Raw genomic sequence first — 15,976 nt, forward strand, 5'->3', positions numbered from 1 at the left:
AAGAAGAAGAAGAAGACGAAGAAGAAGTCTCGAGATCTGATTGGTTATCGTGACTGTCCGTTCGTGTACAGCGCACAGGAGCCTGTTTTTGTTGGTTCTGAACGCCTCAGAAAGAATTCAATGATCCTGGCAACACAAGCCTGCTGAGATATGATTAGATAAAAACTTTACAATAATATACAACACTGGAAGCGGCGAAATCAAGCGGAAATAATGAGACGAAGAAAATACACCATGGGGAATTATTCTATCTACAAAAAACAACTTTTCACAGTATGTTGGGTCAAGCAGAGAAGTTAGCTGCCCCTGGCAACCGTAGTGTCAGTAGTGAAGGACTTCCTCGCTGTCTTCAACGTCTGCGTCTCTCCTGCGTTTTCACGCACGTCCGTGCATGTGCATAAATGCCATGGAAACCGCTGACGTTAGTCACTTCAGGCTTTGACTCCACACGTTCACGAGTGGACTAAAAGAGACTGATAACAAAACCATTTCTGTTGTGATCTTTGCAAGCGGAATGGGGCGTCATTTGCCCCAGGGCCTTCTGAAGCTCTGGAGTCGCTTCAAGCGTTGGAGAAACCGGAGGATCCAGCCAGAGCAGCCGGTGGGCGAAGGTAAGCTGTTCCTCCTAGCATCTTAAATGGTGTGTACAGTCTGGCGATCAACAGTTTAAAACCCATGACCACCAGGTGCATGTAGGTTTTAACTGTTTGATTTAACATACACCAAAAGCTGAAAAAGAGAAGTTATTAATTTAGTTGGTAAGAATTAGAAAAAAGCGTCTTAGTTAGTTAATAAAAAACAGGTGTATCTGCATGTTTGCCTCACATTCTGGAGGTGTTCAAAATAGGCTATTAACGTGTGCAATATATATATAAATATTTGGAGGGTTTGTTAGCGGTAGCTTCAGCAATAAATAAATAAATTTAAAAAAATGATTAAAAAAATACAGGTATATAACTAAAACCAATCAACACATCAATCTCAAATGTATCATTTTAAAGTAGACATATTTTCGAAATTAACATTTTACATGTGCTGCAGACAAAAAGCAATATATAACAAAGTGATATAACTATGGCTTGTTTAAGCCTTTATAGGTTTGACTAAATGAATAGATTTGCAATAAAGTAACTGTGTACAGTTAGTGGAGAGAGTTTTAAAAACGAAAACTAAAAGACAAACCTTGCACAGATTTCTGTCGCCTTCTCTTCCTGGTTCTAGTCTGATCACGCCTTATAATGAGTCTGCGTTTTGTCTCCTCCGTTGTTTTACTGCGGTCAAGTGAGCAGTCGTTTTCCATAGGACAGATCGCACGCCTCAATATGAAAAGAGAAAGTAAACGACGGACGAACAAAAGGTTAACTTGACCGAAACTCGCACTGAATCAATTCACAGATCAGTACACAGCTGATCTGCCGGTAAACGAGCCTGAACCAAACCAAAGATCACGGATGGTAACGAACCGCTGAAGTGATGGCAGAGGGTTTAACAGGTGAGTTGGATTCATTTCCTCTTTTACAAGGTTTCATCTGGAATGTGTAACGTTGTTTTACGCTCTGGTCGGTTTCAGTTTGAATTAAGTCTGCAGTTATAGATTTCATTCATATTCGTATTTATGTTAAATTATTACTAGGTGACCGTTCTATCTCATCGGTTACTTTTACTTTCAGTCATGGTTAAGATGGAGGTAGACCAGCATCCTTAACAAACAAAGGATTGCTCTGTACAAAGTTGGTGATTTTATTTGTTTGCCTCTGTTTGCACAGGAGCAAAGGAGACCAGAAGGTAACAGTGTAAAGCTTCCTATAAGTGTGAAAACGTCCCTGGTTCACTTTAAATTATACAGCTCACTATAATATTCACAGCTGGTATTAGAATCTAGTCCATTGCAATATTAATATGTTAATGACCTAACTTATTAATGTTAGTGTCATAACTTAGGTGTCGGGGCTGGGACCCTGGAATACGAAAGCTCTGTCCTTTAAGCACACACACTCACATTGTCTCACATTTGTGGAGTCAAATTAGGGTCACATTAGATTTGTGCGTGCGTAACCAGATTTTTTCCGGTGAGTTTACCTAGGTGACATAATGTTAGCTGTCCCCGTTAATGCCTTGGTTTACGTTGCCTACAGTAGTGACTGTGATCTATGGACGGAGCACAGCGTTTAACTTGTGTTTTGTGTCGTGTTGTGAACGATCAGGAGCGTCTTGTTCTTTACCGATTCTTTTGTTACCTGCCGGCAGGCGCTGTCAGCGCCTAAGTAAACTGTGGGCGAAGCGAAGCAGAGTCAGAGCGGTGCAGGTCTCAGCTGACGGTTGAAAGTGAATGCTGCGAACTAAATAAACGATCACGATTTCTCAAACCAAGCTTTCTGCAGCAACACTGGGCGTCTGTCTCCTTGTAGACGGTGATGATGAGCGATAAACACCGTGATTCTACACTGAAATCCAAGCCTGTCTAAAAAAAGCATTATATATCAGGCTGTTTAAAACCATTGTTAAAGTAAACGTGTTTGTTGTTGTCTGATAAACGATCACACAGAGTCACACCGGCAGCGTTACTGGAACGTACCCACCGCGGTGAAGTTAGTTTGACGCTGGACATTCAACAGACATTCGACCGAAAGTACCTCCAGACAAGCGGTCCGTGTTTGAACAAGCGATCCGCATTTCGTTTTCGCTACGGGCACAGGGCACAACCATTTATATGAGAAAACAGTCATGTTCCATATTTTTCTATAATATTTTAGTATAAATATTACTGTAATTTTTCAATACCATCCACACCATATGACCTACTGGTTCAAAACCTGCTCTAAACTGTGTGTCTACATCTCCTTCACAGGGCACAGCCCTTTTTATGAAGATAAAATCATCTTTCATATTTCTTTATAATATTTTAGTATAAATATTACTGTAATATTTCAATACCGTCCACACCATATGACCTACTGGTTCAAAACCTTCTCTGAAATGTTCATCTACATCCCCTTCACAGGGCACAACCATTTTTTTGAGAAAATAGTTATGTTGCGTATTCTATAATATTTTAGTATAAATATTACTGTACATTTTCAATACCATCCACACCATGTGACCTACTGGTTCAAAACCTTGTCTGAAATGTTCATCTACATCTCCTTCACAGGGCACAACAACTTTTATTAGGATCAAATCATCTTGCATATTTTTCTATAATATTTGTATAAGTAATACTGTAATATTTCAATACTGCCAAAACCATGTGACCTACTGGTCCAAGACCTGCTCCAAAATGTGTGTCTACATCTCACCATCTCAGTCTGGATTCTCTGACTCTGTTGCTTATACATGCAACGTGAGCTGTCCCTTTGATGAGCTTGTTCCTGATTCTGCCCAATCTTGTCACTCCTAAGCTCAGCATTTTCATCTCCGCTACCTTCATCTCTGCCTCTTGTCTCTTTCTCACTGCTATCATTTTTAAACCACAGAGCAGAGCTGGTCTCACCGCTGTCTTGAAAACCCTTCTTTTGAGTCTTGCTCAAACCTCTTTTCAACACTCCCCATCACACTGAACTGTTGACCCCAAGTACGTGAACCCCTGCACCTTCTTTACCTCATGGCATCGGTGGTGCTCTTACAGGGCATGAAACTATACTCCACACCAGAAAACTTCTCTTCCATTCTTCGGGCATCTTCTCCCAAACAAACTGGTTGGAAACTCCACCGCTGTCTCTTCTGGACACTTTCACACCTCTACAGGTACGTCGTCAGGGCCAACATCCTTTTCACTCTTCATCCTTCTCATAGCTTTGCTCACCTCATCTGTTTCTTTTATTTCCTGCTCCACAACATCCACATCTTCCTCCCCTCTTTCCCTGTCATTCTCCTCATTCATCAGCTCCTTAGAATCCTCCTTTTATCTTCTCTGCACACTCTCCTGGGTTGTTAGCACCTTTCCATCACTGTCTTTAATAACCCTTATCTGTTGCACGTCCTTCTCAACTCTATCACTCTGTCTGGCTAGTCTGTACAAGTCCTTCTCTTCTTCCTTTGTCTCTAACCTGTCATACAGCTTATAGTAAGCTTTCTGTTTGCCCTTTGCCACCTCTTAACTCTGCTCTGAGCTTCATTTGTAGTCCTGTCTACTTTCCTTAGTTCTTTCTACATCCCACTTCCTTTTATCCAACCTCTTCCTCTGGATGCATTCCTGTACTTCCTCATTCCACCACCAAGTGTCTTTATCTTCTTTCCTCCATCCAGATGACATACCAAGCACTTTCCTACCTGTTTCCCTGATAACCTCTGCTGTAGTTTCCCAGTCACCTGGAAGGTCTTCCTGACCACCCAGAGCCTGTCTCAACTTCTGCCTTAATTCACAGGTTTCTTCATTCTTTAGCTTCCACCACTTGGTCTTATTTTCTGTCATCTTACTCACCACCATGCGGTGCTGTCTGGCTACACTCTCTCCTACCAACACTTTGCAGTCACTAACCTCTCTCAAATGTCTACATAGGATGTAGTCCACCTGCATGCTCTTACCTCCACTCTTGTGTGTCACTCTGTGTTCCTCTCTATTCCGGAAGTAAGTGTTGACTACAGCCATTTCCATCCTCTTAGCAAAGTCCACCACCATCTGTCCTTCTAGGGACTCTTTCCTTTACACCAAACCTGCCCATCACCTCCTCATCACCCCTGTTCCTCTCACCAACATGCCTATTGAAGTCTGCTCCAACCAGTCCCCTCTCTCTTCTGGGTACACTCTCTATGACCTCATCTAAGTCACTCCAGAATCTCTCCTTCTCTTCCAACTCACAGCCACTTGTGGAGCATACCCACTGTCTACATTTACCATCATCCCTTCAATTTCTAGCTTTAGGCTGATCACCCTGTCACCCTGTCTTTTCACCTCTAGAACATTGTTCACAACCCACCCTTCAGGATCACTCCTACCCCGTTTCTCGTTTCTCTTCCTATACACACCATGGTAGAACACACCACTTTCCCTGTCACTGCACCAACGTTAAGAGTCTCTATTCTTAGATCTATGCTCCTGCCTTTCCTGTTCTCTCTCTGTCCACAAACCCTTCTGTCTGCACTCCTTCTTTGACTAACAGTAGCCCAATTTCCACCAGCACGCTATAGGTTAACAGCATCGGTTCATACTGGATCGACCGATCCAGTATGAAATTCCTATGGACAATTTACATAGTTGTTATTGGCAAGTTTTACGCCGGATGCCCTTCTTAATGCAACACTCTCTATTGATCCAGGCTTGGGACTGGATCAAAGGTCACTGGCTTGCAACCTCTGTGGGTAGATTACATAGTCATGTTGCTTTTTTTTCAATAATATTTTAGTGTTAATGAAACAACAAATATGGTTGTGCCCCAAGAAGGACACATAGACACACAGTTTGGAGCAGGTTTTGAACCAGTAGGTCATATGGTGTGGATGGTATTGAAAATTTACAATATTTATACTAAAATATTATAGAAAAATATGCAACATTACTATTTCCTCATAAATGGCTGTGCCATGTGAAGGACATGTAGACACATAGATTGGAGCAGGTTTTGAACCAGTAGGTCATATGGTGTGGATGGTATTGAAAAATTACATTAATATTTACACAAAAATATTATAGAAAAATATGCAACATGACTATTTCCTCATATAAATGGTTGTGCCCTGTGAAGGACATGTAGACACATAGTTTGGAGCAGGTTTTGAACCAGTAGGTCATATGGTGTGGGTGATATTGAAAAATTACAGTAATATTTACACAAAAATATTATAGAAAAATATGCAACGTGACTATTTCCTCAGAAAAAAGGTTGTGCCCTGTGAAGTACATGTAGACACACAGATTGGAGCAGGTTTTGAACCAGTAGGTCATATGGTTTGGACGCTATTGAATTATTAATTTCTTGAAAATTCAAATAATTTATCGACGGTCCCTAAGTCATCGTCTTCGTGTACCGAGTGGTCTCGTTCTGTGTACGCGTAGCGAACACGAAATGCGCATCGCTTGTTCATACGCGGACCGCTTGTCTGGAGGTACTTTCGGTCGAATGTCTGTTGAATGTCCAACGTCAAACCAACTTCACCGCGGTAACGTACCCACCTTAACTCCAGCTGCACCGTAACATAGCATGGCATTGCTAAGAGCCTGTCGGCTAAATTTTACATTTGCGCAACTGCATCGCCTCCACAAATCACGAGAGTCACACTTCACACTTTGATGCCCCAAATTATAAGTGTAAGCATGGTCATGCATGGCTCACTAAGTCTACGAGTACAAATCTGGCTACGCACACACAGATTGTTTTAAACACGCACAGATCTAGTGTGACCTTAATTTGACTCCATACACATTCTGTCTCCTGCAGATTTAATTTCTTAATTAATTTCTTAATTTAATTTCTTCTACAGCGTAAACTGAGAGCAGCTGCTTTTTAGGTAAAAAGTTGTTGCTAACATAATAGTTGATATAGTCAAAAAATGTGTTGTAAAGATTAGCAGCTAAATTTAGCAGCCGCTTTTGCCACTTTTCATCCAGAAAAGCAGGTTCACATTCATCCAGGTCAGACTATTGGTTTGGTTGTTATGTTACCTTGTAAAAGGCCTCAAGAATAGTTTTTTAATATTAATGAATACGTTTTTACTTGACGATAAAGGCTTAGGACCTTAATAGGTGAATAGATAGAAACTAGAGGAGCTCAGTGTGTGAAGGACGTCCAGCATCTGTAGCAGCTTCACTAACAGATACGTTAGTTTTCTAGTTGGGTTCTTGAGTTTTGTGATGGTGTATTTGATTTCATAGTAAACAGTGTGCATTTTCCTCCCCAGTGACCAAACAGTGTGTTAAATGCAGAGGCGAGGTGTTTGGCAGAGACCTGACCATTATTGACACACCGGGCCTCTTTGACACCTGAGACCAGAGTAAAGAGAGAGATCGCTAAATGCATCAACATGTCGGCTCCAGGACCTCACGCCGTCCTGCTGGTCATCAAAGTGAGGCCTTTTACTGACGAGGAGCAAGATGCTGTGAAACAAGTGGAGGAGATCTTTGGAGAAGATGCCTGGAGATACACCATCATCCTCTTCACCCAGGATGACGACAGCGAGGCAGACACGGAAAAACAGCTGGAAGAGGCCGGGCCTGAGTTGCAAGGGGTCTTAAAGAGGGTTGGACACAGACACCACATCCTCAACAATAATAAAACTAATGATCGGGGTCAGGTCCTGGACCTACTGGAGAAGGTGGACAAGATGGTGGCTGAAAATGGAGGAGAGTTCTACTCCAACTACACCAACTACCTGGAAAAGATGGAAATGTTAAGTCAGAGAGAGTCACAACTGAAGCAGTTCTACCAAAAACAACTGGAGGAGGCAGTTAAAGCTGTGTAGACAAAGTACGAGAAGAAGCTGGAAGAAGCTGTGGAGGAACATCAGCAGGTGGAGAAGCGGCTGCAGTCGGAGGTGGATGAGCTGACTCGGTATTATGAGGCGTTTAGAGAGGGGGGTCTGTCACGTTCTAGAACAGACTGTACCCACGGACCCCATGCCAGACATCATCGTTTATCATCAGACCCTGAAGCTCAAATGCACATCCTGAAGTCGTCAGCCACAGCGGAACCAGAGTGGTTTAGAAGTTATGGAGGGGTCTGAAATTCACATTGTAGGTGTGAGGGAATTTTTTTGTCCTGCACTGCTGAACATAAGTATTAATATCTGAGAAAATCAGTGTTTAACACAGAAACCTTTGTTTGCAGTTACAGAGGAGTTCTTGACAGGTTTGCTCACACTGTAGCAGGGATTTCGGGCCACTCCTCCACACAGACCTCCTTCAGATCAGTCTGGTTTCGGGGCTTCTGCTGAGCAACGCGGAGTTTAAGCTCCCTCCAAAGATGTTCAAGTGCATTGAGGTTCTGGAGACTGTCTAGGCCAATCCAGAACCTTGATATGGTTCTTACAGAGCCACTCCATGGTTTCCTGGCTGTGTTCTTCGGGTCGTTGTCATGTTGGAAGACCCAGCCACCACCCATCTTCAGTGCTCTGACTTAATACCTTAATACGACGTCCTGTCCCCTTGGCAGAAAAGCACCCCCAAAGCATGATGTTACCACCCCCATGCTTCACAGTAGGGATGGTGTTAGGAAGCAACTCATCCCTATATTCTACTGACAGTGACCTTTGACCTTTGTCCCAGCTCTCCTCATATCAGTGATCAGCTCTTCCCTTGTAGTTCTAGGCTGATTCTTCACCTTTCTTATCATCAGTGATATCCCACAAGCTGAGATCTTGCATGGCGCCCCAGTCCGAGGGAGATGGACAGTCGTCTTTAGCCTCTTCCATTTTTTAACAGTTGCTCCAACAGTTGATCTGTTTTCACCAGGCTGCTTGATAATTGCCCCGTAGCCCTTTCCAGCCTTGTGGAGGTACAGTTTTGTCTCTAGTGTCTTTTGACACCTCTGTCTGACTGACTGTGGGGTGGACAGGTGCTACTAATTTAGCTTGATGAGTGGAGTAAAGGTGGACCAGTAACAGGTCTTTGAGAGACAGAATTCTTGCCATTTCTCAGCAGTGCAAAACCGATTAAAGGCTTTAAAAATCATGTGATTTCCTGGATTTTTTTTTATTCTGTCTCTTTATTCTGTAGGTGGGAATGCACCTACAATGTGAATGTCAGACACTTCCACAATTTCTAAGTGGTAGAACTAGTTTAGAAGATCTGCTGCTGTGGAATCCAGTCTTACTCAGAATGATTATGATTATGATTATGTGAGAAAGACTACCATACATCCTGACACTGGTTGGATTGAGTCTAAGTAAGGAGACTTGGAAGAATTAATCATGAAGTTAACTCCATGTGATCTATGAGGGAACAGACGACCAAAGTGAGCAGCAGAGCTGAAGCTGATGGATCTGATCATTGGTTTATGTCACTTGTTGGAAGATGCTGATGAATTTTTTTTTCCAAGGGTTGTGGTTTTATGTTTATATTGAAATCATTGCTGCTGAGATTTAAAGGGACAGTAGTCTCAAACAGCTATGACCCTGTGGGTGGGTGCAGAACTGAACCCAAACCTGGGTGTTTTTTTTTAACCAACAATGGATGTTTGTCTGGTTGTAGCAGATCAATGAGTTTATAATGTCAAACCGTCTTTCTTATGTTGGAACCATTGTCTGTCCAGTTCAGCAGATCAGAGCTGAGCTTCTCTGATTCATTGCCTTCATCAGTGACGCTGGAGCAACACACACACACACGTTTGTTCAGTGTTCATTTATTCTAAAGCTACATGTTTACATACATGTATCTACTACACATATACAGTATAACCTGAGATGGGCCCCTGGAACCAAACCAACTCAGATTGGAGCAGGGTCCGACTTCAGAGGAACCAAATGCAACTGTACAATATAAAATATCTGTACATTATAAGAGTTATTTAGTCTGTTTACATTTCATACATGTTTTTTGGAAGGCTTCTCAGGAACATAGTGACTCCTCACTGGTCTGAACCCAGAGACCAACCGTCCACAGCTTTACTTACTGAAGCCTTAGTCAATTCACTGTCCCACTGTTAATGCTGCAGTTGAATACATCAAAGCCGTGAACGTGTGACTTTACATGTAATTAAAGGTTTAGGATGACGATGTTTGATTGATTCAGAAACAAAGTGTTTAGATTTCAGCACATCTGCTCTTTTGACCAACAGCCAAGAACTGAACAGAGTAACTTCAGATAATTTACTAATTAACTAAGCCAACACTTGTAGCTTCTTCATAAATAGTTAGTCCATGTGCACATATCTACAGATCCTGATTGAAATTGAGACCAGCAGTTTAGAAGAAGACCCAGCACGTGTCCACTAGACTCGCACCCTGGTTCCTGATGAAGCTGCTGCATCCTGTAGGAGCCAAAGGTCCTGAATGACGTCACTGCTGCCGCTCAGCAGCAGTTATGATGGTCATGTCCATTTCCTCCTCCTGTTACCAGCTGCCAGAACAGCAGGCTTGTCAGCACCTTCCCACATACAAAAAGGTGCATTCTGCATAAACTGTAAATTTGTAAAAATGTAAACGTAAAGTTGATGAAATCAGGTGGAAGGAGAGAATCGTCTCCAGCTGTGCACAGGTCTCCATCGTCACTGTGAGGTTCGTCTAGTTTCTGTACCTCCGAGGTGTCTGCAGCCTCTCAGTTACTGACAGCCGTGTCATGGCCGCTGTTGGCTGAGGGGATACGTGGCATCTTCTTAGCCGGACTGGGAATGTGCTGAGGACGACAACAGACAAGCGTCAACACACAACTGGTGGCTCCTTAACGGCTTAGTTATGTCAGGTGATGTTGGAAGAGTCTGAGCTAAAAGCAGCACAGGTGAAATGTGATTAAAGGTCACCTTCACATTAGCACCTGATGCTTAGCTGCCCTTAATAGACTGAAGACGCCCCTCTTCATCTACGGCGTTAGCAGTGAAGGGGCTAAGCTAACGTCAGAGTCTACTCCTCACAAGGACTACGTGTGGTACCTCGGCCGTGTTCCTGGCGTGAACGCGCTCCACATCCACCAGCAGCCCGTTGTCCAGAGGCCTGCGGGCGTATTCACGCCGGTGCTTCTCATCCACCCGCGTCAGGTACCAGGTCCCTGGGAAGAGCTCCTCCACCGAGCTGCGAGGGACGTAGCTGGCTGTACGGACACATTTCACACACGGGTCAAACGCACTGTATTCACGGAGTGTCACAACGGGTCATCAGCCACAGGCTCCCACCTATGTGATGAGTCTCCTCCCTCAGCTTCATGTTCTCAGAGAAAACCGCCGGCGACACCTTTGTCCTCGCATCCAGTCGGACTTTGAGGTCACTCAGGCTTGACACAAGTTTGTCCAGACTCGATCCTGACACACAGACATACAACTAATTGTAATTTCTGTTTACATCCGCCCGGGTCAACCTAGGTGAAGCAGAGTCTCGCTTACCTGGCGTGGAGTCCTGCGTGACTCTGAGGGAATAGAGAGTAGCAGCAAATCCTGAGCCGTAGGAGAAAACTCCAACCCTCTGCCCGGCCAACTGTGAGGGCGTCTGCCTGTTTAAACAAACCAAGCGGAGCATTGCAGCTTGTTATCGATAAACTTAGTATGTACAGAATATGTGTTTATAATCTCAGTGGTTGGGGGGCATTTGTATCAGCTAATTGGAGGTGAAACAACAGAAGTATGAGTCTGAGTGTGGGGTCAGAGCTGGACTGTTTAAAACCAGCTAGAACGTGATTGTGTGGAAACTGTCAGACTGTTTGTTGTTGTCTTTCACTACAGGAGGTGGAGACCAGAGTCCAGGCTGGAGGCCTCCTAAAAAAGGAAAGAAATGAGACTCACTGTGCAATAACTGATGCCAGGCAACCATACACAGAAGGTGTGTACATGTTTCCATTCTGATTTGAGATCAACAGAGAGGACTTTGTCTTCCTCTCAAACAAGTCTGCGCTGGCTTTCATAAACGCTTTCTCCACATCCCGATCGAAGTAGGTGTCTTCTGGCCGTACGTCCCTGTCACCAACACAGACACATGATTAGCAACACAGTCTGAGTGATTAAACAGCAGGTTGGTCATAGCATGAGGCTCCGTTACAAATTATTGTTCATACTGCACGAAGCACGTGTACCAGAACTCCGTGTGGAACCCAACTTTTTGCTTCCAGTGTCTCAGACTTTCTCTAACGTTTATTTCCCTACTTCGCAGCTGGGACAAGTAAAAACCAAAACCCAGGTAGCAGCACATCAGTCGGTCTGAATGCTTCCACTGCTCACACGCCGTCTTGCCAATGTCATTAATATTTCTTGTCCTCTGAATGAGCTTTGCTTTGTGGAAACGGAACAATTCACACATTCCTACAGTACGTGTTCTATCGCTGCCAGTTTGCAAAGGATCTGTGAGGGAAGGAGCTACTATCTGACCGGAGGAGGTCTAGCCAGCAGCTTCATGTACCAACCGTTACTGCCCCATTACTACAAAGCTGACTGACATAACTGTGTTTGTGTTGACTGATCCAGGAGCCTCTCCCGAGGACAGTCTGTTTAATGTTGAAGCAGTTTCACCGTTTACCTGAAGGCGTCGAGGCCGTTGAAGGGTCCAGTCTCGGTGTTGGGGTTGGGACAGTTCAGAAAGTCATTCAGCATCAGCCTGGCCAACGATTTCTGGACAAGCTTGCAGTACGGGGAGTGAAAGACTAAATAACCAAAGTCTTCCAGGTTGAAGCTCTTCTCTAGACCCTCTGTCAAAAAAAGGGCAATCAGACCACAGAAATCTCCAATACTCTAGGTTTAAATAGTTGCTTAGTTTAATTCGAAGACAACCTTGGATGTACAGCTTCCACTGAGGGCAGGTTTAGAATGGGTCAGATACAGCTTTGTGTTGGTTGCTCTGAATAAACGTATTTGACCAAATGTAAATGTTGTTTATTGTCACTCACACAAGCTTCTTAGCTGAGCTAACAGGTAAAACCCTAAACCCTCTTAACTAATTATGCAGTTAACCGTGGAATGTCCTCAGGGCGATTTACAGCCTTGTCCTTACAGAGCAAAAAATGGGAATAAATCATGTGCAGCTTTAGTCCAGGTTCTCAGGCCAAAGCTGCAGCGTGATCATCTGTGCAGGCTGACAGGCATCCACTCACCTCTTTGCCACTGAGCTTGAATCTTGTTGCGATACACCAAGTAGCAGCGGTCCAAGGCGCTCAGGTAGCATTCTATGGACAGCTTGCCGTCCACCACGGGGTACTCCGACACCAGGTCCGGCTTATAGAAGTCATAGGCGTGCTGCATGTGTGTGCCTCGCAGACCTGCAACACATCAATCATCAGCAACACTCACACTGCATGAAGTACTCAACCGCTATGTCCATTCACTGATCAGAATCTTTACTACAGTTAAATGCCAGGTTACCAACCACTGCAGACGGTTGAGCACAGATGTGATGCATGATTGAGAAAACCTCTTTGTACAAATCAAAATGAGGACTGAACATGTGGATCATGGGATGAACAGTGCAGGATTAATAAGCTGATCATGTTATCAGGTAACTGACCTCGTTCAAAGGCCAGAGGAGCGTTAGGTCCGACCAGCATGGCCACTGCCCCAGCACCACCCGTAGGCCGGGCGTTTCCTGTGGCATAGACGGCAATATCCCCAGCTACCACTAAAGCATAGCGGCCTGCACAGAGGACATATCGCAACAAAGCATGAAACACAAGTCTTAATACATGGACAAAGTTAAAAGACAGCAACATCACAGGGTGACTTAAAGCACTTGTTTTGGTCCCTCAGTTCACTGTGCTGCTTTTGTTGAACTGAGGGTTAGTTATTGAAAACTTCACACAGCGGAGCTGGGTGTGTGATACTGGGAAAGCAGGATTAGTCACTGGAAAGCTCAGATGCTGCCTGTTTAGTGCAGAGACAGTATTTGGAGTAAAACAGGAGACTTGAACAAACTTCCCTCAAGGTGGGAATTTAAAACATCTAAGAGGACAGTAAAAAGAAAATGTGTTTACTTCTAAAAAAGGTACAAAAGACACCAACACACTCACCATCCCATGAGCTGGACTCCACCCAGTTAACAGCATTAAAGAGTGCAGCTGTACCACCGTAGCAAGCGTTTGTGGTGTCAATGCCCTCCACATCTGTATTCCCAGAGTCCTCAAACAGCTGCATGAGCACCGTCTTGACGGACTTGGACTTGTCGATGATGGTCTCGGTGCCGACCTCTAGTCGACCCACGCTGTCGTAGGACAGGCCGTTCCTCTCCATGAGCCTCTGGACCACAGTCAGGCACAGGGAGTTGATGTCCTCGCGGTCAGAACAGAAGCCCATGCGGGCCTGGCCCAGGCCCACCGTGTATTTGCCCGCTGGCACTTCATCGTACTGCTCCAGTTCGGCCTGGTCTACGTACTGTGCAGGGAAATACAGTTCCATGGCAATAATACCCACATCTTTAGGCCACGGGCCCAAGCAACTAGTCAGGGCTGATCCAGGCATCTTCAAGTTGGATGGGTTTCAGGTTCTGCATCAAATTAATGCGACAGACATATATTATTATATTATACATACATAACTTTGTCACAGTATTATGCTCATGGCTCCACACGTTGGAGCAGGTTCAGTCTTAAGCGAAAGAAGCTGGTGGACACAAAACGACTGGAACCGAAACGAGTACAACTCAAGAATCACGTCGTTTAGCACCGTATACGTTATAGCTGCTGAACACTGGGCGCTGGTCACGGTCAGCTGACAGGTTAGCAGCGTTCACATCACTGTCAGACTATACCTGAGCTGTGCGCCCATAGTGTCTTAGGACATAAGAAGCTTGTCGCTCCACCGTCCTCAGCCTGTCAAGGTTACGGTGATCGCGGTCCCGTGTCAGCTGTAACGCTACACGCGCGGACGCTGCGAGGTCGGACTTTAGAGTGACAAGTAAACAACGCTAATGCTAGCTAGGTAAACAGCTGCTGTTTGTGCGTTGGACACTTAGCAACTAACCAGAACCCCGAACTACCGCTAACGCGACGTGGTGCTCAGTAATATAGTGTCGTTATCGCTCAAACAGTGGGATGAGGACAAACTGGGTGAAAGGTTAAACGTGTTTTCAGGAACTTGTCCTACGTAGCTATGCCAAGTTCCGACCTCATTAACACGTTAGTGTCACACGAATCACCCGGTTAGTGTTATAGTAAAGGAAGGCTAGTTCATTCCTACATTTGTAAGTATTATCCGGACATAAATCCTACCACGGAATGTCACGGTCATCAACCAGAGGCAGCGTTACCGAGAGAGGTTGAGCGCAATGGTGTCAACCCGGACCAGATAGTTGACGGACCGGCTTCCTATTTAACGCATTTTAACGCTTAGCGGCTTGTTTCTTGTTTTATTACTAGTTACCAAACGCCCAACCACCAATAGTATTACTCTGAATTTAGAAGTGTGCCGGTTAAGCTTCTCACCTGTGTTGAGGATGACTAATCCGGGGTTAACGGCACCCGGCCCTGCACGATGGCGTTTATATTGACGATGACAGAGCAGCGTACAGCCCGTACTCACAGCGCTTGGCTTCCCAGCCAATCACAGCTCACGCACAAGACACGGCACTACCCAGACTTGGAGGTTTCTGGCCAATCGGAGGGTACGAACCACCACCACGCGCCATCGCCGTTGAAGACGTCCAATCGCATGACATGTACGATGTCTGGTGAGAGAAAGGGAACCAATCACCTAGGGAAATTAATTCCTGGCGCGGGAGACGCAGGATCGTAGTAACAGACCTGCAACAGTCAGTAGCCGAGTTAATAGTTATTCATCATTAAAAATATCTACAGTGATCTTTTATGTGCTAAAATTAACGGCAAACTAAAACTTGATTGCCCCAAAAGCTCAGAAGTCAGAGCTCAGTTCAAAGCAGTGGAAATCTAGTAAATAAAAAACATCAAATTAAATATTATCATAAACCTCAAACCAATAAATTTCGAAAATAGATATGATCTCATAGTGCACCTCACATAGTGAGTCCCAGAGTTTCCAAGTCCAGGGTGAGGGAGCAGCTCCAGGCTCAGAGCTAATGCACCTGTAGGATTTAAATCATCTTATTAATGCTCAAATAAAAATAAAGCTCAAAATGTAATGACATTATTCACAAAGAAAAAAATCAAACAAGAACAATTTAAATAGTCTGACAAAACTAATGTCACATGATTCAACTTACTGCATGTTCAGGACCATGAGCCACATGTGTGGACCCACGGATGCTCCCAAAGATCATGATTCTTGTGCTTCAGTGGTTTTACTACGCAGGCACTGCATTCTGCTGTTACAATCAGTGGCTGAGGCTGCCTCTGCGTAAAGGAGCTTTAATCTCTGTGTCAACCATTTAATGTAAAACCTAATGCTTAGGTTTTTCTTCTTTGTTCATTTCTAATACTCAGCTTTTGTAAAGCTACAATTTCCCC

General features: G+C 44.3%; 1 protein-coding gene, 1 long non-coding RNA gene and 1 pseudogene across 6 annotated transcripts; 2 read left to right on the forward strand and 1 right to left on the reverse strand.

The window, feature by feature from the left end:
• The first annotated feature begins 23 nt into the window (after window positions 1–23).
• LOC114867243 (GTPase IMAP family member 9-like) lies at window positions 24–8,602 on the forward strand (annotated as a pseudogene).
• On the forward strand, window positions 634–2,547 carry LOC129604927 (uncharacterized). The gene is made up of 2 exons (XR_008696276.1): window positions 634–1,492; window positions 1,767–2,547. It is a non-coding gene; the product is annotated as an uncharacterized LOC129604927 (long non-coding RNA).
• A 650-nt stretch (window positions 8,603–9,252) lies between the features above and the next one.
• Window positions 9,253–15,123, reverse strand: hmgcs1 (3-hydroxy-3-methylglutaryl-CoA synthase 1 (soluble)). Of its 5 annotated transcripts, XM_029169765.3 has the most exons (11): window positions 14,978–15,123; window positions 13,568–14,040; window positions 13,069–13,194; window positions 12,659–12,823; window positions 12,088–12,256; window positions 11,361–11,531; window positions 10,965–11,071; window positions 10,758–10,883; window positions 10,518–10,675; window positions 10,166–10,264; window positions 9,253–10,015 (listed from the first exon to the last, which is right to left on the reverse strand). In XM_029169765.3, the coding sequence occupies exons 2-10, from the start codon at window positions 14,013–14,015 to the stop codon at window positions 10,187–10,189; spliced, it is 1,548 nt and encodes a 515-aa protein (XP_029025598.1). In that variant the 5' UTR covers window positions 14,016–14,040; window positions 14,978–15,123; the 3' UTR covers window positions 9,253–10,015; window positions 10,166–10,186. The 5 variants fall into 5 exon arrangements, with proteins under 5 accessions (XP_029025598.1, XP_029025594.1, XP_029025597.1 ...); XM_029169761.3 differs by having other exon boundaries at window positions 9,253–10,264; XM_029169764.3 differs by lacking the exon at window positions 14,978–15,123 and adding an exon at window positions 14,765–14,895 and having other exon boundaries at window positions 9,253–10,264.
• Between the last annotated feature and the right edge of the window lie 853 nt (window positions 15,124–15,976).

This window comes from Betta splendens, chromosome 12 (assembly GCF_900634795.4).
Source record: "Betta splendens chromosome 12, fBetSpl5.4, whole genome shotgun sequence".
NCBI classification, from domain to species: Eukaryota; Metazoa; Chordata; class Actinopteri; order Anabantiformes; family Osphronemidae; genus Betta; species Betta splendens.

Coding starts and splice junctions, on each gene's coding strand:
- hmgcs1 (XM_029169765.3), bottom strand. CDS start 14,015: ATGCCTGGATCAGCCCTGACTAGTTGCTTGGGCCCGTGGCCTAAAGAT. Junction 12,824..13,068: donor TCCTCTGGCCTTTGAACGAG/GTCAGTTACCTG, acceptor GATGTGTTGCAG/GTCTGCGAGGCACACACATG. Junction 12,257..12,658: donor TCAAGCTCAGTGGCAAAGAG/GTGAGTGGATGC, acceptor TTTTTTTGACAG/AGGGTCTAGAGAAGAGCTTC.